General features: G+C 40.2%; 2 protein-coding genes across 6 annotated transcripts in view; one reads left to right on the top strand and one right to left on the bottom strand.

Annotated features, from left to right (window-relative positions):
• The window catches only part of LOC101863193, a 39,242-nt gene extending 29,610 nt beyond the window's left edge, over positions 1 to 9,632 (top strand). For all 4 annotated transcript variants that reach the window (XM_035970392.1, XM_035970390.1, XM_005100843.3 and 1 more), the window contains exons 13-17: positions 873 to 1,011; positions 2,616 to 3,867; positions 4,775 to 4,937; positions 6,442 to 6,601; positions 8,314 to 9,632. In XM_035970392.1, coding sequence (XP_035826285.1) covers positions 873 to 1,011; positions 2,616 to 3,867; positions 4,775 to 4,937; positions 6,442 to 6,601; positions 8,314 to 8,526 — 1,927 coding nt within the window. In that variant the 3' untranslated portion in view covers positions 8,527 to 9,632. The remainder of the gene's footprint in view (positions 1 to 872; positions 1,012 to 2,615; positions 3,868 to 4,774; positions 4,938 to 6,441; positions 6,602 to 8,313) is intronic.
• A 5,171-nt stretch (positions 9,633 to 14,803) lies between these two features.
• LOC101863908 (actin cytoskeleton-regulatory complex protein PAN1) overlaps positions 14,804 to 21,720 on the bottom strand; it is a 24,189-nt gene continuing 17,272 nt past the window's right edge. Inside the window, exons 1-2 of one of the 2 annotated variants that reach the window (XM_005100848.1) lie at positions 19,970 to 20,306; positions 14,804 to 18,428 (exon numbers count right to left, since the gene is read on the bottom strand). In XM_005100848.1, the coding sequence (XP_005100905.1) occupies positions 15,761 to 18,428; positions 19,970 to 20,034 (2,733 nt within the window). In that variant the 5' untranslated portion in view covers positions 20,035 to 20,306 and the 3' untranslated portion in view covers positions 14,804 to 15,760. Of the gene's footprint in view, positions 18,429 to 19,969; positions 20,307 to 21,720 lie in introns of those variants that run through there. The other variant, XM_005100847.1, reaches the window with a different exon arrangement.

Genomic DNA, 21,720 nt, shown 5'->3' on the forward strand with positions numbered 1-21,720 from the left:
AGGTCGTGAATTCCACACAGGTGTGGGATTCACGGTTTCATCAGGCGACTTTGGGGGCACGGTGTTTATTCACGATTTTCTTATTACATCAGATTACACGTTTGAGTTGAGATAATTGAAAAATTGTTTTACAGGGACATGTGTCTCACCGAGCACTATCAAAATATGCAAAAAAACGATTTTCGAAAATTTGTGGAATTCACGGTTTTATCAGGCGATTTTCAGAAAAACAGAAAAAACGGATTTTTTAAAGGATTTTTAGAGCTATTTGCACTTTTCAAACGCCCTTTTAGGTAATTTAGGGTGTTTTTTCAACAGTTTCTTAATTTTGTCTCGATAGAACAGATGTCAAAGGATGTTTTTCCGCAAAAAACAAAAGTTGGATAGTTTGAAAATTTTTTATTGATATTGCCTTGGATCGCCGACCCGGGTCTTCCCTTAAGTCCCATTTCTTTTCTTTCTGCCTGTTATGTCTGTTTATTTTACTTTTACCCTGCCCTTAATGGTTCTTGTCACATCAATGTGCTTTTCTTCTCCAACTGCTAAAGTACTAAAACTAAGTTTGTAAATAAGATGCCAAATTTGTAAAACATTTTATCGTAAACAGGTTTGCTTTCTATTGGAAGAATCATTGATGTGGAAGGATCTCAGAATTTGAATAGATACACTAAGCATTGTTGTCGTGCGTTTCAGTCACTTTTTGATATCCTTTATTATGATTAAAAGTAGTGGATTGTTTCTAGGAGATATTGCAGTTCACTTATATGATAATGTGGTTTCTGAATGGGCAAAAGTACTAATTTTCCAATTGAATAGAAACAGAAAAGCTGCTACTCTGTTACTATGTATTTTCTTTACCTTTATGTACACAGGTCTATCAAAGAGGCTGATCTGCGTGACTATGATGAGTCAACCCTTGTTGAAGACAGGAACCTGCTGACCGTATCTGATGACCTGGCAGTTGACATCTACTTGTTCGAAAACCATGCAGAAACTGCTGCCAATTTTCAAGTGAGTGATTATTAAAAGAAAGTTGTTCTGTTTACCCCAAAGGTAAGAGACTTGCTTTCTTAAGTATGTTCAATTCCTTGTTCATGCCGGTATGGTTGATGAAAAACTGTTTCTGTCTATGGCTCTTTATACTGCCATGTTTCGAGGGTTGGTGGAATAGAGCGGCCCAGTTCAGTTTCGGGGGCTCTCGTGGCTTAGAGGTTAAGGTGTTCACCTCTCATTCAAAGGCCCCTGGTTCAAATCCGAGTAGCTACTGAGAAAATTTTCTTCTCTAGAATTGTCTCCTTTCACTTCTTTTCATGCTCTTTTGTAATGTTCTGTTGTCTGCTTTCGTCTCCACTTGCTGCCCCCACCCCCCTCTCCTCCTTTCACCCCCTGGGGCGGTGCTACTGACTGAAGTGTCTTTAGGCCATTCCCAAAAGGGGGACGTTAACCATGTTCTTATGCATAGTAGAATTGTAATTGTAATTGGGCTGATTCATCAATGTCATGCTCATAACTGTGTCTGAACTGCAAGAGGGAACTGCTGCTTTTTCTTTTCCTAATCCTTACTATTGTCATTTTCCTCTACTTCTTTTGTATGTTTGTCACACTCTTGTGACCCGCTTTTCCGGGGAGCCTTGATAGTCAAAGCAGACTTTGTGCTCTTGAAGCTAAAGACGTGAGCAGAGTAAGCTTGATTCCCTGTAAAGACTTCTCTGTTGATATCTAACCCTTGGCGCTCATATGACCTAATGCAGGTGCGAGTACCGTAGAACCTCTACTAAAACAAACAATCACCTCCGTTGCCCCCTCCTCTGGGCTTCTGACTCTTTCTGCAGCCTTTCTACTGCTACTCCTTGGCTCCTTCTTACTGCTGTCTTTTTGCCACACCCCTGATCTTCTGGTAGGAAAGATCTACACCTAGCCTTCTGGGACAAGGGCTGAAAATCTGGGAGGTCATGTGTGCAAGCTGCGCACATTAAAGATCCCTTGGTGGTCTAAAGTTTATATGAGTAGGCTTCGGACGCCATCTTCGCAAAATTCAAAATTTCCCACAACCTGAAAATGTTTAATGTGTCCTATGCGCTCATTTGACCTTATGCTGTTGCAAGCGCTTTAAAATTCTTACAAAAAAAAAAAGGTCCAGTTTCTTCAGTTGAGGATAGAAATTAAAGGCCTTGTTGAGGTCTTCATTCGAAACATACTTGACCTGCCACGCACATTTAATGTCTCCACATTGCGAGGCATGCCTTGGGGTTGCTGTGATGTCATGAGCATTTAGCACTTTGGTTTAGTTGCAATGGGAACATTCTGCAAAAAGAAATGGCACTTCAGAGGGCAGAAGGGATGAAAGGAAATATTTTCAGAAAAATGGGTGTTAAATTTTCTGCATTGAGGCTGCATAAGGCAAGAAACAGTAGATTCACAATTATTTGAATGATAAATCCACAACTTATTTGATCTTTTTATGTTAATAAAATACACATGTGCACAGAGTGTCCGCAGGAAGAGCACTAATATTCCATTTCATTTGACATCCTACATCAAGGGGTTTTCCTCAAAAGTTGGAGGTCTATGTGCATGTGTATACTTTCGTAAAACCTTTTGATTTGTCTTCTCAGCCTGGAGACTTCATCAAACTGACCAACCTGCATGCCGCTGTGGTGGGAGGTCAAGTGGAACTGACCCTTCACCGAGGCACTGCGTTCAACCGTGGAGCCAGAGTTTTGTCCCCTGACTCACCAGAGGTGATCCCCGTGAGTTCCCTCATAGGCACGTGTATGGCTGCTCATGCATGTGGCGACAGCGAAAACCATTCCATGCTTGATGAGTGGACGCAGCAACCCCAACATGGAGACAGGGAGGTCAGTCCTGAGGTTGAGGACCAAGATACCTTGAACTGTCCACCAATCACAGCACAGAGTGGTGGTGGTGCAGAGGGACATACGGGTGATGGTGATGAGCATTTGAACTTTGGCTCTGCCTCTTTGTCTCCAGTACAAAGAAGAAAAATTGCTCATCGAACTTCAAAAGGCAAAGGGTTGGGTAAAAATCGGGTTCGTATGTACATAAATAGTGACTCAGACTCGAATTCTAATGCGGATACATCACAAACAGCAGCGTCTTGTGTTCATGGCAGCAGACCTAGAACTAGGTCTCAACAAAAACAATGTGAAGTGAGCCCAGATGAGGAGGAAATGGATAGTGATGACGAATCTGTTTTAGGAAATCGGTCTGTTGTTCTGTCGATGGAGGAACCTGAAGACAGGTCTGGAGCAAGGCCTGAGACTGAGATGCATGAAAGTCCTCTTGGGAGTGGTGTTGTCAGGGATTCTTCCTGTGTCCAAGATGGTAAAATTTCATCTTCTGGGAACAGCTTTGATGACTCTGGTGCTCAGCAGCTTGATAAAGGAGGCGCTGACAGCTCATCTCAAGGAACTTTCGCAACAGCTGCGGAAAGCTGTCAGCTTTCCTCACAAGACAATCTAAGCTCGCCAAGTCAAGAGATAATATCCTCTCCAGTGACAATTCCATTGTCTCTGAAAGCGAGGAGTGTGTCGCCACAGCATAGTTTCTTTAATAGTCAACAATGCTCAGAGGAGGACCAACATTCTAGCACTAATGCTGAGGGTGTCCCCAGTACTGAGCCACGTTTGTTTCAGTTAACAGAGGAGGACTTTGTTGCTGACTCTGAGATCTTGTGTTTTGACACAGCTGCTTCGGTTCCTGAGACAGAGACAGATCAACTCATGGAAACTGCAGACAGTGACCTAACAATGAATTCAACCATAATGGACACCGCAGATCCTGTCTACTCTGTCTCCATGGATGACAGTTTCTCCACCCCTAGGTGCATACTGAAAACTGCATCAGGTATGAATCATGATTATTGTAGTCATCATAATGGCATTTGTGCCCTTGTTTACCCATGTGAGTTTATGCTGAAAAAAAGATTGGATGTATTGTAGAACTTGCTGAATGCAACCTAAAAGGGACTGCCAAAGGTAATCACAGTGCTGAACAGACTGTGCTGTTAAAAGTTGTTGATGAGGTGAGCTGAGATAAGGGGATCAATCTTAGATTAGATTTTTTGGAGAGAATGGCTTTTGCTTTACCATGATAGATTGTTCTTTAGCATGGTATTATCTGGACGGAGATGATACATGGATGAGAAAACTACTGAAGACTAAAGTTGACCCAATCAAGCAGTATATGTACACTCAGCTTGAGCAGTTACTGACTTACATGATTTTTTTATGCAATATTTCTGGATAGTTTATAATTAATTTGGATCGCTAGAAAGTTTTAGCTGATATGCCATGAATTTTCTCATTGTGATTTGAAAATATTCCCTCACTTTTTAGTTTGACAATGCGTTCTACCTTTTTCAACACTTTCTGCTGGCTGAAGCATGAATGTTGTCACTGTCTATTAAGGACAAAGCTTGTGTCATATAAGTCTTGTCAGCTTTTGGACATTTGCAACAGATGTTTTTCTTGTATATCAATTAATTTGGATATTCTTTATTTTGAGGGCTACACATGAGCTGGTTGTTTGGAGGTGTCCTCTCTGCCCTGGAGGCCTCTGATGTTGACTTGCAATGATCCGCCATTTGCTATAGTTGTCAGTTGCACAGGTACACTGTTCCGGCATATAGTTGCACTGGTACACTGTTCCAACATATTATGCTAACACCTTATCGATGGGATAGAAAAAGTACTGTAGACTTTAAAGTTTTATAAGAGTAATACTTGTCATTTTGGTTTTTTTTTTCTTCCAGCCATTGTTGGTCATGTCAAAGTGCCAATAACAAAACTGAAGGATGTCCTGTCTCACTCCATGCCGTGCAAGTTCAAAGTTCAAGTTAAGATTGGGGACTTCCATCCCAGACCTCAGACAGTATCGGAACTATTCTATGTTTACTGCTTGAAGTGCAAACACTAGTAAGTTCATAATGATTATAATAATAATAACTGTACTTTTGTAGCACATATCCATGCTCTACAGCATGTTCAATGTGATAACTCACAAACATTCTCAGTTCCCAGGAAGCATACAGTTCCAGTTCCAGTTGATGGGTTCTCAGGAGTTTGTGATTGATAGTGCTTATGTCATTTGTGTCACGACGCGGTAGAATCAGACGCTCGTCAATTTTGGGGCAACTAGAGTTATTGGTATTATCTTAAAGCTTGTTCATTCGAACCATCTTTTGATGAAAAAAATACATTCCTGTCTTGATTAGAAGTCGAGATATTGGCGACTGAAGTAGGTCAGGGTCGTCTGGTTTCAGAGGTAAAATTTGTGAGAAAATGGCGCCAAAGTTTGGTGATTCCCAAAGCCTGAGAGCCCTTGGAAACTGAAAATTTACTTTCGTTGTGCCTTTAATCAATGTTTTTCCGTAATTCCACACAGAAATATGTTTTTAAATGGACATAAAAGGTGTTGAGCCAAAAAAACAAAGATTAGAAAAAAAAAATAGTCAAACAGGAGGAAAGATGCCGTTATCTTCGATTTCGTTATTTTAATAAGTATCCGATTGCACTACGATGCCTCACATTAATTTTTTTTAAATTTCTGAGCTGAATTTGTGTTGTGTATATTCAGACTCATTTCCCAAATTAGAGTGAGCTGTGCTTGAAATTACTTTTTAAAAAATTTTAATAATGTATTTTTCACGCCCCCATTGACACAGTTTAGATGATTGAGGAGGCAGGCTTCCGACTCTGACAGTCTGGGTGAACATGAGCTGAGAGGGATACAACATCCCAGCAGAAAGACTGAGATACTCGGAACTCCCCCCCGGGCAGTGATACTCACTGAAGTGTCTTTAGGCCATTCCCAAAGGAGGGATATTAACAAGTTCTTATGCACAGTAGAATTGTGAATGGGCTGATTTATCAATATCATGCTCATACTGTGCCAGAACAACATAGGGGGAACTGCTGCTTTTTCTTTCCTCATCCTTACTATCATCATTTTTCCTCTACTTCTTTTGTATGTTTGTCATCCTCTTGTGAACTGCTATTTCCGAGATGCCTTGATAGTCGAAGCAGACTTTGTGCTGTTGAGGTTAGAGAGGCGAGCAGAGTAAGCCTGATTCCCCGTTTGGACTCCTCTGTTGACATCCATTTCTTGGCGCTCATATGACCTTGTGCAGTTGCAAGCACCGTAAAACCTTACTAAAACTAATAACAGAGGTACTCGATATGGAGTGAAGTGCCTGACAGCTACACCACAGATACCGGTGAAATGACTTCCATAGCCAAAGAAATTTGTATGTTATATGTATGTAATTGTTAAGTATGTACATATGAACATGTTCTATGCTGAACTTTATGAATGATGTTTTATAAACTTCTAAACATTTTCAGTTTCATTTTAAGTTGTGATTGCTTTTGTAAAACTTTATCATCTATTCCTTTTTTTATTTCTTGCTATGCCATTCAGTGAGCAGACTCGACAAGATATAAGAGAAAATCCTAGCAGTGCAGTAGAGCAGCTGTGTCCTGTTTGCCCAGACCAGAAGATGCAGCCTACGATCATTATGATGTTTGAGCTGGTGGAAGATGACTGTGCTGTCATTGCTTACTTGTGGGACACAAATGCTGTAAGTCTCTTTTGAGTTCATCCTAATGGGCAAGTGACATCAGCACGCTCGCTAAGCGCATGTAAAACAAGTGAAGGTTTATGTAACACCTTCCATCAATGTCTTTTCCTTTTACGTAAAAGTGGCGTGGAGGTTTCTGTCCAACCTGGGTTTGGTTGGTTGCCTGTTTTGAGCACATGTAGAGGTGAGTGAACTTTTCGCTGCTGGTATTTGTGATATAGTGTTGAGACACTTTGCTGTCTCACAGCGCAGACCCAAGTTCAATTCCTGAGTGAGGAGAAATTCTCATAGAGTATATAGGTCATTTTGATGTTGTATCCCTCTCAACAAGGGTTGTCCCTGATGGGCAGGATTGAATTATCTACCTCCTGAGTGATCTACATTGTATTGATGGGGGGCATAAAAATACATCTAATTCAAGTATTCTAAACATTCACCATGCACAGGTACCCAGTACACACATTCGTAGTTCACTTGTATTAGGCACTAGAACATTATAATTAAAATTATTCCAGTTTTTGTGATGAGACACTTTTTCTCAGAATGGGTAGTTGGCAGCCATGGTCTGGACAAAACTGTCAAACATAGGATTGGTGATTACTAAGGTGTTGAATGTTCTTTCTTGAAGATTTTTACTGGATCTTGGCGGTGTGATTCGGAAAAACTTATGCTCTATTTAGCATGGTTTTAAGACTTAAAACAAAACTTTTAAAAGGTTGTTTAATGGTTTGCACACTTACTCCTACAGTTACCATTATGTGATTTGACACATTGTATGAGCAGCTTTGTTTGTGACTTCATATACTCACCTGGCCCATGCTTGTCGTTCGTTGTCAGTGTTTATAGTTGCCACTTTTCCGGGAATTCCTTGTCTTGGATACTGAGAGATTTTTTTGTTGTTGTTGCTTTATTACCATCTGTCTGAAGGCATTTGTCGTGTAATGGTTAAGTTTTCTCCCTGTTGCATGTGGAAGATGTGAGTTTCAGTTCCGTGCGCGGAAGTTGAGTGTCTGCATCTGTTTGTTGGGAAACAGTATCCCTATCATCCTGGTTGGTCCAGACAAGCAGATCTGAAGCAGCCCACCTCCCAACTGATCTAGATTGTGATGCTGAGATATATCGTTTAAGACACTGATCTATTATCTATTTGCAGTGGCCGAATTTTGCTATTCAAAAGGCTTTTTAATGGCTGCATCGATCGACATGCAGTTTTCGCCAAAGGATTCTTTAAAATATTCTCCAGAGCATGGCGCCCTTCATTTCTTCAGTTTAGAGACAGTTTTGCTGCAAAAAGCTAAATTTCTTTAATTCGCCGATCGTTTTTGTAGGTCGACGCTTCTGTCTTTGTAATTTTAGAAAATCCGGAGGTGATATTTCGTGAGGCGCATTTTGTTTTCAGAGTATAGATCTAGACCGTATAATTTTTTGCATCTCTCAAGATTTATTGCCCCATTCCAGTAGAGTGTAAATATAGTAGGCCAATGACTTTTAGTTGATATTAAAGCACCGATCGTTCCTTTCATCGAAAGCTTGTATGTTTCAAAAGCCTTGCTCATCCAAGAATGCTTTTCATCCGGTGAAAAACATTGACATGGGGCTAGTTGTTCTATTCCAGAAATATGAAATGTTCTTGACTTTTTAAAAATAATGTGATGGTTGATATATCTTTTTAGATGTTTTATTTAAAAACGAAAATGTTTTTTTTTTCTCAGTTGCAGTTCTTGAACCTTAATGAGCCGCTGGAACTGTTGACCAGGGATGAGACGTTCGCTGATATAAAGCAGTCACTGGACGCTCTCTGCCCCCCTAACTTCACAGTTTCAGAGAGACCCTGGTTTGAATGTTGTATATTTAGTTACAAATGTGGAAACAAAACAAAGTACCAGATTTTCGATACTGTCCTCATCAGGAAGGAGCTCAAGTAAACAGGGGAAAGACAGTCATGAGGCTTGAGGCAGTCTCCAAAGCTAAGGGCTGATCTCACTGGTCAAATGTTGCATAGTCAGTCAAACTGAGGTTTTTGAGGTCTGAAAAATCAAGTATTTGAAAGAAAGGCTTGTCTTGATTGACCAAATGGATAGGTGATTTCAATCCTTTGCGTGTTATTGAATTGTGGTGATGTCTCTGTTCAAGAAAATTGCAATCTGTTTTTGGTCAAATGTGTCAGGAGAGACAATTGGCCGATTTATTCTGTGCCTTTTTTTATGAATTTGGCTGAGACTAAAATGAAAAATTACCGTTCAATTACAAGCTTGAAACCACTTGACAATCTGAAGCAGACTTTTTTTTTACACTTAAAGTTTACAATTTTTATCAACTATGTCTTTGCAAAAGAAAAAACATTTCAGGTCATTTGAGCTGTGAAGCTTTTGTATGTTTTCTCAATTTTCTGGCTATACTGTTTGCATTATTTTAAGGATGCAGTTATTTCTGAGTCGGAACATGTACCGTATGTGAGAAAAGTGATATTGAAAGGCAGCTGTTATGAATTCTTATTGCTACTGCAAATTTTTTTAGTGAGCTTTAAATTTTTCTATGTTCTTGCATAAAATCAAGTTCTTGTTACTCCTATGGGACACACATTAGTCTCGCGTGGTTCGTTCATCTATTTTCATTTTTGTTATTTCAGTTTCAGATATTTATCAATCACATCAGTTAAGCTTTGCAGCTTTATTTTGTTTTGCCTTTAGCCTTCTTTCTGTCCTCAGTTGTTATTTGTGGACCCATTATCAAATTTTTCAGAACTGGGAAAAATCATGCAAAATAAGACCTTTTTTGCCAGATAGATATAGAAATCATGACTTGTTTCAGTTTTCGTGTTTTTATTGTTTTCTGTATAATTGTAAGTTTCAAAAGATGCAACTATTTTTTCTGGAGATGAGCTATTTGTTTTCTTTGTTCGCTTCTACAGTAAGCCAGAAAATTCATTAATGTCATTTTCATTTCCCGAAATGAAAAGAATTGCTTGCTTTTGAAATATTATTTGTGTGTAATATATTAAAGGCCAAAATACAATTCCACTGAACTTCATTTTTTTCTTGAGAGTTTTTGTTTCGTTGATCATTTAACCTTCAATATTTATTAAATGTACAGGTGACATATCATTTGATGGTCTTAGATAAAATAAGACAAAAAAGCAAACAAACAAAAAATTCCTTTTGAATTCGGACCTTATTGAAATATTTTTTTCTTTAATTTTGTGCTTGAATATTGATTTTTAATTCTTTAAGTGTGACTATAGCAGCAATACGCTACATGTACTAAAATTCACTGGAATGCTTGAAAGATTTGTCTTGTTACACTGAGAAAGGGTGTAAACTTCAGTATTGGAAATTTAGCCAATACTCTGTAGCTTATTTCAAGCCCTATGGTATCATGTAATTAATGGAAGTTGTCAATTGTTCCTTTGTATACTGATAAAGCGAAACTAGTCATAGAAGAAAAAAAGCAGGGACAAGTAGGCTTGGAAAGGCTAGCTGCTGAAGTTATGCTCCAGTACTGAGTTGTTATGTGAATTATGACAATTATATAATATTGTGAGGCTATTGTATAGAGGCAATGTTTATAGGAAAAATATGTTATTAATCTCAGCTCAATGGCTTTGATTGGCATCAAAACTTTCGCCACTAAGTATGGAACTACTTTTTACCATTATAATTCATCCCCAAAGCCAATGGCTCTTCAGGTATTCTCCATTCTGGGGTTTGGCTCAGGGACTAGAAATGGAAGAGAGCTGCTACCGGTGCGCCTTTGCAAGATTTGCGATGTCTTTTATGTGCTTCCATGAAATGCACCCTATGTGGAAAAGCATTCAATGTACGTCATTTGTGTTATATGATGATTGGTCAGCAGGCTCTCTGGTGTGGTTTGCTCCTTCTTTCTTATCGCATCCTCAAGCTCTCTTCCTTATCTTTTCTTTTTGCATGTATGTTACTCTCTAGTAACACCTCTGATCTTCGGTGCTTATGTGACTTAATTTTGTTGCAGGTGCCGTAAAACCTTTACTAAAGCTGAACTGAGAAATTGGTCAATAGCCATCCATACCAAATTCCTGTTCTGTTTTGTTTTTTAGGGGAAAATTGTAGAATGTATAGCTCATTTATTACAAATGTACTACCATGAGCTCTAAGCGAGCGAGCCTAATAAGCCTGAAAAAAAATCAGAAAGAACTTGAAGAACCACTCATGAAAAAGGTGATAAAATTTTATTTTGTCCTTAGTTTATAAGATGAAACAAATTGAAAGTACAATAGGGCGCTGAAAAGTTTGGGATCGGACGATAGCAGCTGGGGTCACTCATCAAAGACCCAGAAGAACTTATGACCCATGCCCAGTATACATGTGCTTCGTCCACAGACCATGGTTTTTGAATTCATTCTATTTAGAAATAAATACTTGAAAATGTTATGTTTTTGAATGGATGACTGGTCTTTTCATTGACTTTAAGTGTGAACACGAGCAAAAGTTAATCCAGAGGCGGAATAATTATATACGTAGGCAACGAACACTCATGTATACTGAGCTATAGAATCAGAGGAAATGTGACTAGTATGGCAGGACAGTGGTAACAAAATGCATTGAGTGGAGTCCACTTGTAATAAGAGGTTTGTTACTAATTTTTAAAACTCTTAATAGTAAACACATTCCTTGGTCCAAGATTGGTTGGTTTAAAATAAATTGTTTTCCATGATCTAGTCATAGTCATCAAAGTCAAAGTTTAAATCAATTAGAGCTGCAGTTTGGTCCCTCGATGACTATTACATAAGTGGACTCCACTGTACATCACAGAAGACGATGATTCTCCGCTGGAGAACAGTGGTATCAAAACAACAAAGCAATGTATGTTGTAAAAGTATAAATATGTCATGAAAGTTTGCAGGAAATACAAAATATAATATTATTTATATTTTTTTGTACATGTACCAGCAACCCGCTCATCTGAAAAGAAAGATTTGTTCGTTAACTTTCTTTATTCTTTGGGACTAACAATCAAATTAAATTTTGCTTGTTGACACTCATTGACAGAGAGTGTAAACTTAATCTTAAATATACTTTTCTGACACTCTGAAGGTAAATGTTTGGAAGTTTAGTACCTGAGGTCGAGTTGTTTCTAGAATACTTTTCCTCTGTTGTTAGTTCCATGTGCTCTAAAAGGTGTCTCTCCCCCCCCCCCCCCCCCTCGGGCCTGTTTTGTATACAAATAAACGTCGTCCTATTACTAGTAAATTGACAGGGGATAAAACCAACATAAACTTGGCAGTAGTAAAGTTTATATTGTCCCTTGTATATATATATGTAAGATTTGTTTGAATGACATACCCTGGTTCAAATTATCATGATAGATGATATCATTCTATTTAATTCAGTACTTTTGATTTAGTTTTAGACTGAAATTTAGAAATGTTGCATTTCCATGTCACCTTAATGGTCATGGTGAAACTTTCAATCTCTCTTCCTTGTCAGGCTAGGGAAAGTAACAAGTTGAAACAAATTCATCGAGAATAATGTCTGTGCAGCTCCCTCTTTTTTCTTTCTTTCTATCTTTTTTGACAAAAAAAGTGGGGGGCGTGTGGTAGGAGAGTTTCCATCCCTGAACCTTGGGTAGGCATCTCATCTTCTGAGCGAAGGACGAAAATCTCGGGTGTCTTTGTGAACGTTGCACACAAAAGACAGCTGAGAGTTGGAGAAGAGTGGGAAGCCTACCGTGACTCGTGTCTTCACAACATTTTGAATTGACCACTGTCCACGGACCTGAAAAATACATTAACGATGACTGCCCGGATTGGGAGGGTAATGCCAGTACATTATATACAAGTGTAACATCTGCCGTTCTCATCTCTCATCTTTTTCTTTTTCTGTTACTTTCTAATAAAATCGCTTATCTTCTTCTCTTACATGACCTATTTGTGTTGCATGGACCGGTTAACGTTTCCGTTTAATAAAATTTAAGCAAAAACTGAAGAGAAAAAAAGAACGTCATGAGTGATAATATGGTTTAGTTAGGCTCTTTTCTATTGCACGCAGCAGACATGAGTTCGATTCCTGCGTGGAAACTTTGTTTTATCGACTGTCCACATCTATCTGCTGCTGTGATGGTGTACCCCACTCACCCCGGGCTGACCCAGACAGGTGGGACCGGAACCCCAACACCTAAATGATATATATATAAATACCATAATATCATTTTAAAAAGCTGTCTGAAAAACACGAAAATGGGGCATGTTCTTCATCTTATGGCAGAGGATGATACTCGTATTAATTGTAACTCCTTTCCTTTCTTCTCTTGTTTATGTGTAAATTGACCTTATTTCTGCTATCAGGCTGTTCTCATTAACTGCCGAAACAAGAAAATACGACCTGGTAGCTTCAGAAAAAAAAATGAAAAACCCATATATAAGTACAAAAGTAGAAACATTGTGGGACAGTTTCCCTTGAAATGAATTGGAATCTACGTGTTGTCGTTGTTTCGGAGGAAGCCAAGTACTCCCCATTTTGAAGTTTTAACAAATATATTCATAGAATAATAGTGTAATCAAATTTGCCTGATCCACATAGCCCTTTATAAACTTCTAATTTTCCCTCTATATAACTCTAACAGTTATCTCCGTCTGATGAGCCTCGATGTACACAGCCAAGTCTGGATCCGTACATCAGGCGCAAAGGGGGGGGCGCACTATTTGGTGATGAATATTCATATGTAAAAACCATATATCATATTTTCCTGATGAATGAAATGAATTATCAACAAGTACAAAGTATAAATTCAGTCAAAATGAACATCATAGAATGTATTGAACAAATGAGCCGATGAACAAGGCATGATAACAACAAGTGGTTAGTTAAGTAGAACAGTTAACAGTTTTGATTTTCCTCTACATTTGCGCCCATAGCCTTCAAGCGAGCTATAATAAAGGTAATTTGTTGCCAAAATAACAAACAAGTCTGCGTTCCAAAATGGATAATGTACATGGAAGACGATGAGAGCGGGAAATGGAAGAACTGCGACAATGGGTAGGCTTTAGATATCCTATATAATGACTTGTGTCATTGGACTAGACACTAAAAAAACAAACACAATCTGTACAATTTATTGAACTTGTTCTGTGATAACTGCCGATACAATTCTTCTTCGTTTGTTATGGTGTGTAACCAATGGAGTCCTAATTCCGTCTTGACTGATTCTGTTGCTGTTGGCGAATACGTAAATGGTACAGAGTGGTATATATACTGATCAGACGTGACTGTCCATCAGACTATTAGCATGCGTTCCGTAGCCTCAGTTGGTTTCATGCTGGACTGCGGAGTGGATGGCCCCGGCTCGAATTTCCAACGGGGAATCTATTCCTGAACTTGAGTGTTCTTTTGGCTTAGTCCTATCGGAGTTGAACGTTCTGTTCGGAGGTCTGGGCTTGTATATAACCGTTGCAATGTTGAAAGGGCGTCAAATAATATATTGGTACATGTATACAACATCAACAACTGGCCATCAGCTAAGCATTACTAACGCTACAATTTACAGCAATCTTCATTTACAAGTACAAAATGTACGTGTGTCATATCACGGTCTTGACGGATAGGCTGCTGCTCACTACTGAGAGACATTACGCTAACCTAGAATCTGTCTGCTCTATCAAAATCGAAAGATTATTCGGAGCCGGTATCAAGATATTCAAAGAAAAGACATTCGATAAAGCTTGACATGTTGTGAAACATTTTTTTGCGTCAAATTTCTCACAACTAGTTACTTTGCAGATAGAACATTATAAATTGTAATTCAATGGTAGCGTTTTGTAAGACGCCAACCTTGCAGCACACGAGAAGCGGAGCCTGTTACAGTGTTTATATCTGACGATGCTCGCTTTGGAAGAACCCTCTGCTCCTTCTGCTTTCGTTTTCCTCGTCATCAAATGTCATCTATGCATTTGTCGTAAAGGAATGGATGTGTCCTATCTATAGCTTGTTAAAGTTTGATAGAGCATTCTTGTTCTCAGGTTACACGGCCTGGCTGACAAACATAACTACAGTTTACCCATTGCGCACCTCTTAAAACTTGCACTGTGAGTAGTGCTAAACATCCACCTGGCATTGTAGTATTTCCACCTACCTACGATTTTTCAAGATCTCTTCGAAAAGTGCTACGTTTTCGAAATTTATTGTCTACCCAGTAGGGTGATTAAACTGTTTTTTTTTGGGTTTTTTTGGGGGGGGGGGTTTAAACAGGAGTACCATGAGGTCGCCCCGCGTAAGTCAAAGCCGACCGGAAACGGTGTTCACGAAAGATGTAGGTAAGGTGCTTGAAAAGACCTGATCATATCAAAATCTGAAGTGTCTCTTCAAAACAATCTTCTTGAAGTTGAACTAAAAACATCGAAAAGATCACACAATCTTATAGGAAGAAGAAGAGTAGGGATTAATAAAGTTGTTACATAATCAGTCTATATACGTTAGGCTGGTATACATGTACACGGTTTTCCATTTGTCCTTCGTTTAAATTGCTCAAAGACAAGACTCATGCTAATCGGTGGAGAAATGGCAAGACATGCCGACATTTGTCACATGATTTGTGTTCAATGCGTCATACAAATGCAATAACAAACATAATAAATTTAAGTTTCAGAACTGTTAATATTACAACAATGCACATCCTCAAAAAGACGTTGCCTTCCCCATACAGAACACACGTACCACTTTGACAAGACAAGCGTTGGAGGAGAGCACTCAAACAATCATTGTTCATTGCCTATTCGTCAATTAATAGACATGCAAAAGACCGGTTTTTTAAAGTCGAAGTTCATACAACAATCGGTTCTTAAGTAAACTTGTAATTTAAAAGACTTACTATGGCAGGTTGGAGGGTGCCACTGGTAGTACCAACAGCTGTTCTTTCCTTGTGGTATTTCTGCCTGTCTTTTTTCCCATGTACTAAATGATCATTTTTGTATTGATATTCTTCTGTTTAATAAAACAAACAAATTCCACAACTAGTTATTGGGTCTATTACTTCTGTAAAAACCGGTTGTCGAACAAACTGCATGGGAGAGACAATAAAAACAACGGTTGTAGGTTCGGCAATCCACAGAAGACCCGGTTATTGAGTCAATAGATCATACACCACACGTGTATTTTAAGTATGTACAAGTTGCTGAGACAGTAGGTGACGTCACACAAACTCGGCCTTGGACTCGTGACGACGTGCCTTCAGTTCATGCACTCTGCTAGTTCCCGTGTTTTCCTCCTCACCATCCACCTTCCAGTCCTTCACCTTAGATAATGTGCTGTAGATGACAAAGTTTTTATTAACGGAATCGTTTCTCCCTGGAGATGTAGCGGTACTGTTCAATGTCTCATTCATTGGTTTGCCGGGCGGAGAAGATATACTCTTCTGACTCGGAGCAGCGCCCATCTGCTTTACTTTGACACTTTGGCGACTGGAAGATTGTGGGTTGTTTGCCTTAAAACTGTTAGAAGGCATTGGGGGTGGTGGAGGAGGTGGGGGTGGCGGTGGTGGTGGTGGTGGTGGTGGCGGAGGTGGTACTGATGTTGGCATCTTGGCGACTTGTACAGGCTCTGTGTTGGCTGCAAGGGATCTAACATTCGTAGCAGCTTTCTGCGGTGTGATGCTGGGAATTGTACCAGAAGTTACCGACTGTGTCGAGTCTCGAGAAGCCATCGATGGTGTTGGTTCTGATGGTGCCTGACTCGTTTCTATCTTTGGACTCTCTTTTGCTTCTCTCTTTGGCTCACTCACTCTTTCTGGACGTCGCTCCAGTGTTGTTTGAGGATTAGGTATTGCAAAAGGGAGTGCTTGTTTTATAAGCACGTCTTGAAGCTTTTTTATTTTATCTGTTGCTTTGGAACTGCTGAGAATGTTGTCGGCGGAATAGGACCTGCTTGCTTTACCCCAAAGAGGTGAGTTTGTTCCACTGGAATTTGTTTGATCATTTTGATTAGCATTTTCATCCAAACTTCCAGTTTGAGACTTACTGGAGCTGTGTTCACGGTCTGATACGTCATCTTCCTCCGGCCATTGCGCATTTTTGTTTGGAGTCGACTGGGATCGTTTTAGAGCGTTGAGAAGAGGAAACCCTCCGTTATTGAGCGAGGTGTTCAGGACATCTGCGAGAGATCTCGAGATTTCCTTTGATTCCGAAAGGTGCTCCTCCACGTCGTCAGCAAATGCAACACTTTTCTGACTCATTGATCTGTTACACGTTTTCGTTTCCGTTTGACTAGATGTAACATGTTCTGTTTGAGATTTGGTGACCATTTCATCCTCCGATTCTGAAGAGTAATCAGCAGGTATATTGTCGAGGTCATAGTCACCCCCTTGGAAAATAGAATCATTCTCTGATGATATATTTCCTACAGAGGTGAGACTATGGATATCTTCGTTGTTTCCACAGCAGTAAAAGTTCTTTCTCTTGTCAGAGCTGCGCGTCTGTTGATTTTTTTGTTTGTTCACTACATCAGACGCACGGTTCTTTTTCTGATATTTAATCTCTTTGCTCTTTGAGCTACTCTCTGACACTCTTTGGAGTTTTGCCGACCTCCTTAGAGTCCGGGTCTTGCCGCTGATATCGTGTTCGTCTGAGCTGTAGGTGCTACTTTCGCTCATCCCTCTTGCTTTTCCATCTACACCCTTGGATTTTTTCTCAAGAGTGCCCAGGTTACTACCTGATTTTCTCATGTCTTGAGGCTTTAGTTTGACTTTGTCCCTTTTGTCACGGTTCTCCGAGCTGAAGGAGGAGAAAAAATCGGAATCCCTGACAAAAGATTCAGTGGAGGAGCTCTGACGTCGATTACGAGACCTCTCATTACTGCTATTGTCATTGTTGTTGGCCTCCTGCGTTCTAACATTCCTGCCAGTTTTACCTCTTCCCCTTGGCCTGTCCGTGCTTTGATAGTCTTCATCCTCAGATATGCCTGACTCGCTGGAGCTATAGTCTTTTTGAGGCGTTGGCGGGCGCGCATCATCGAATCTCGACATTTGTGATTTGGTGAAGTACGTTTGATCTTCGACATAACCGTCGTAGTCGGGTGGTATGACGTCACGCCAGTCCACCGGGCCACTGCGCACACTCATGGCATCTTCATAATCCATTCTGCCCGTTTTGAGCTCATGCCACGAGGGAAGATACACGTCGGATAAGCCCCGAGCCTCTGACATACCCAGCCGCCTGCTTATAGTCATGGTGGACCCTTTCCTCAGCGTTGTCATCTGTTCGCTGGGTCGCAGGGGGCGCGGTAGGGAGTGGGACGTCCTCATCTGATGTCTTGGCATGAACTCCGGGGAGTGATCGGGAGGCGGAGCGTTGTCCTGGAAGGAGCCATATCGCTTGGAGGTGACGAAGAGCGGTTTGACGAGGTGGTTAGCGAAGTAGTAGGACGCGTCTCCGGCTGCAAACGAAGAGTTGAGCCTGTTTCGCTGATGACGCTCGCTTTGTGATGACGCTCTGCTTCTGCTATCTCTCGACCTCAGTGTACTAGTATGTTGGCCATTGTTGTAGTTGTTGTTGAAGTCGTCCTCGTCGTTCTGCGTGCTGCTGTCGTCGCCGTCGTAGCGACTTTTCCCCCTTGAGGCAGCGTCGCTGTGGGTGTGGCGAGGGCTGGCTTTGGAAAGAGGGGTCTTCCCTCCTAGACCCTCGTCTGTCGTCTCGTCGTAGTCCTCGCCCTTCTCGTCTTCGTCTTCCTCTTCGATTGACGACAGCTCATCTGCCTCCTCGTCGTCCTCCTCTGTGATGTGTCCGAGCTGGTGCTGAGTACTGGGAAGCCCCGCCCCTCGTCCTTGAGGGAAGTTCAGGTGTACAGGACCCGTGTCTCCATATCCGCTAAGGTCACCATGGTAGTGGGGAAGGATGGAGAAGGGGAAATGGGAGAGGGAGTTGGAGTTGGAGAGAAAAATGAAAAACAAAAGATGCATTAAATCACAAGACGCCAAAGGAGATATGGGTATGTAAAGCATATACGTTGTTTACTTTACTCGATACATTTTGCAATGTGTGTGTATATATATGTGTGTGTGGTGTGTGTGTGTGTGTGTGTGTGTGTTAGTGTGTGTTTGCAAGCATGTGTGTATGAGTGTGTTTGTGTGTATGACAAAGTGTGTGTGTGTGTGTGAGAGAGAGAGAGAGAGAGAGAGAGAGAGAGAGAGAGAGAGAGAGAGAGAGAGAGAGAGAAAGAGAAAGAAAGTGTATTGACTTGTTGAATGTACATGTATATGCCCCTCCGTATGTGTATTTTATTTATAAGTATAGTTTTATACAACTCTTCGAAGACAGTTATTGCTAATTATACAGTATTCTAAACTAAATGAACACAGATCCCACACTGCAAACAATCGTGAACGTATTCGTTTACGAGGACGTGCACATCACTTCGTACGGCAAACTAGATCTAGTAGAGCGAAGACACGAAAATGCACCAGCTTGTGACAATGGCCCCCACCAACTGCTCGTGTCTATAAAACTTGACCATCTGAAGACATTTCGAACGCATGGAGCTTTAAAAGGGTTGCGCGCAGTAAGTTTCGAGTAGCTTGGAGATGTCTTGCGATCGAACAACGAAAGCTTTTATTAACTTGCTCGGATACACGTACAGCTAGTATAGTCCGCTCTTTTTCGGAAAGGACGAGGACTATGAATAACGAAACTAGGTACATGTATTCTCTCAGGTATTGAGCAATTTTTGATGATTGTTAAATCATTTTGTTAAAATACAGAAGTGACTTGAAAGGTCAGCAAGAACGAATTTTTATTATTCTTGGTAGTCCCATTGCTGTTGCGCACATGGTATTGTTATGGCCTAAAGCCTAGATTCAAATTACAGCGGCCTAATAAACCATGACAATTTGTGACAGCAGCACAGAGGACGGGGTCGAATGTTTTGTTGATACATGGATATGAGAGAGAGAGAGAGAGAGAGAGAGAGAGAGAGAGAGAGAGAGAGAAGAGATAGAGAGAGAGAAAGATTGAAAGATAATTGTATAATGTGTAGCCATTTACTCTGTCAATGTGACACTCTCTGTACACATTTCTATCAAGTTTCCATCAATAGAATAATCTGCTTCATGGACATTTATTTATCATCTCAATCTGCTAACATGTTGTGAGCAGCTGAAATGATCATTCTCCCATCATTGAATGAGTGCAAAATTACTGAAACAAACTACATTTTAGTAGGATATGCCGCGGCCATTTACCACAACCAATACCGGAAAAGTCAGAGTGCTTTTTCAATGTACATTACTATTTTTATCCCGTTGGCCTGTATTTCTATAGAGAATTGATTTTGTTTCCTTTCATACAGTCAGAAGTTACTAAAGAAAGTAACTGAAAGTTCCTGGAGCAAAAAGACATAATAATGAACTTACCATCTGTGTCCGCCCAAACGCAGAGCTCTCTTTACAGCCGACAGCAAACGACGAAATTTACTCATTGTCTCAAACTTGAGAAAAATCACACGAATTAAAGATAGCGGAAATGAATCTAATAAATATGACCCATGATATTATGAACTCAGAGTTGTTCTGAAATATATAATATCCGTTTGCCTGTTTCCTTTCCGGTTGTCATTAAATCTTGAAATAAATAGAAATCCTAGTCGGTCTTGAGGTTATCCCAATTTGCATTAGTGCCTTTTAGCTTAAAAAAGATTTCTTGTCGAAGAACATTGTGGTAGTTCTTGTTGCTCTTCTTGACTCGGACTGAACTTCCCAACTGGCGGCCACTTTGTGGTTAATTTGACAATGAATGGTCCCGGTGACTTTTAGCTGGATAGGTTACTTTCCCTACCACCCGGAGATGTGCGGTGAGGGGTCATAAAAGACGGCTGGTATCTGGCGATTTACCCGGTTGATCTACCCTCGTTAACATTTTGATTGGTCTCCTTTCACCTTTAGACACGCGAGATAATATCACCCTCCCTTTCTTTGCTCGCTTAAATGTTCGACTGAATTTCCCTACCTTGACGACTGGTCTTTTTCTTCTTTAAGTTAATTGGTTTAACACCGTTTGTCCCACATGGTAGCGTCTAGTGAAAACAAAGGCAGCGGTATAGCTGTACATTGTACTTAAAGCGTTAACGTTTCTTTTTCCGAACTGATGGTGTTGTTTTCCCTAGAGTAGGCCGACATGTGAAAGACTCTTGTAAGAACGAGGAGTTCTCAGACCCACATAAACTCGCTGTAGGGAAGGAGAGGACACGTGAGCTTGAACATTGTACGAGAGTGAAAGAAACAAAACAAATAGGTTAAAGGATGGAGGGAGGGATTGGGGGGGGGGGGCTGTATTTGGAATGAAAGGACAAAGGGAGAACAGCGACAACAGTAATATGATATGTACCCTTCTTTTAATAATCTAAAAGCAATATTGTACATCGTACTAAAAGCTACTTTGCTCTTCAATAATACAGTCTAGCTGGGCCCCCTTTCGATGAAAGGAATGATCAGTGCCTTAACATCTACTGAAAGTCATAGGCTTTCTGTATTTACACTCTACTGGAATGGAGTAATAAATCTTGAGAGATGCAACAAATTAGAAGTACTAGATCTATACTCTCAAAACACTTCCGGCACTTCCGCTGTGAAGAACAGCAACGCAGATTTGTTTCGTTTCTCAGTGGAATAATCACAAAGGCCAAAGAAAGACGGGAACTTTTTGTCAAATATTTATTTTCTAAATTCAGGAAATGAATAAATAAAGAATCGGGCTCCTTCATGGGGACCTATCTATCTTTTTGCAGATACTTGCCAATTTTAAACTCTGTAGCTGTCGTAGTTTTATAGGGAAAATGTCACATGTGTTTTCAAGTTGCCAAATATATAATAGATTCATACTCTCTGACGCTGAGCTCTGTTTGGTCTTGACGGGCAGGGTCAAAGTAGTTTTCTGATTGTGTGAGAGAGGCGTAAAACTGTGATACTTGATTCATCGCTATGTCCGTTTTATTCTTTCTAACAGTGTCCTGATCTTATATCAGCATTGACCCCTCACTTACCTTTAATTAGTTGATAAGGATAAATAGATAGATAGATAGATAGATAGATAGATAGATAGATAGATAGATAGACAGATAGATAGATAGATAGATAGATAGATAGGTAGGTAGGTAGTGAAGGGGGGG

Source organism: Aplysia californica, unplaced genomic scaffold (assembly GCF_000002075.1).
Source record: "Aplysia californica isolate F4 #8 unplaced genomic scaffold, AplCal3.0 scaffold00262, whole genome shotgun sequence".
In the NCBI taxonomy this organism is placed as follows: domain Eukaryota; kingdom Metazoa; phylum Mollusca; class Gastropoda; order Aplysiida; family Aplysiidae; genus Aplysia; species Aplysia californica.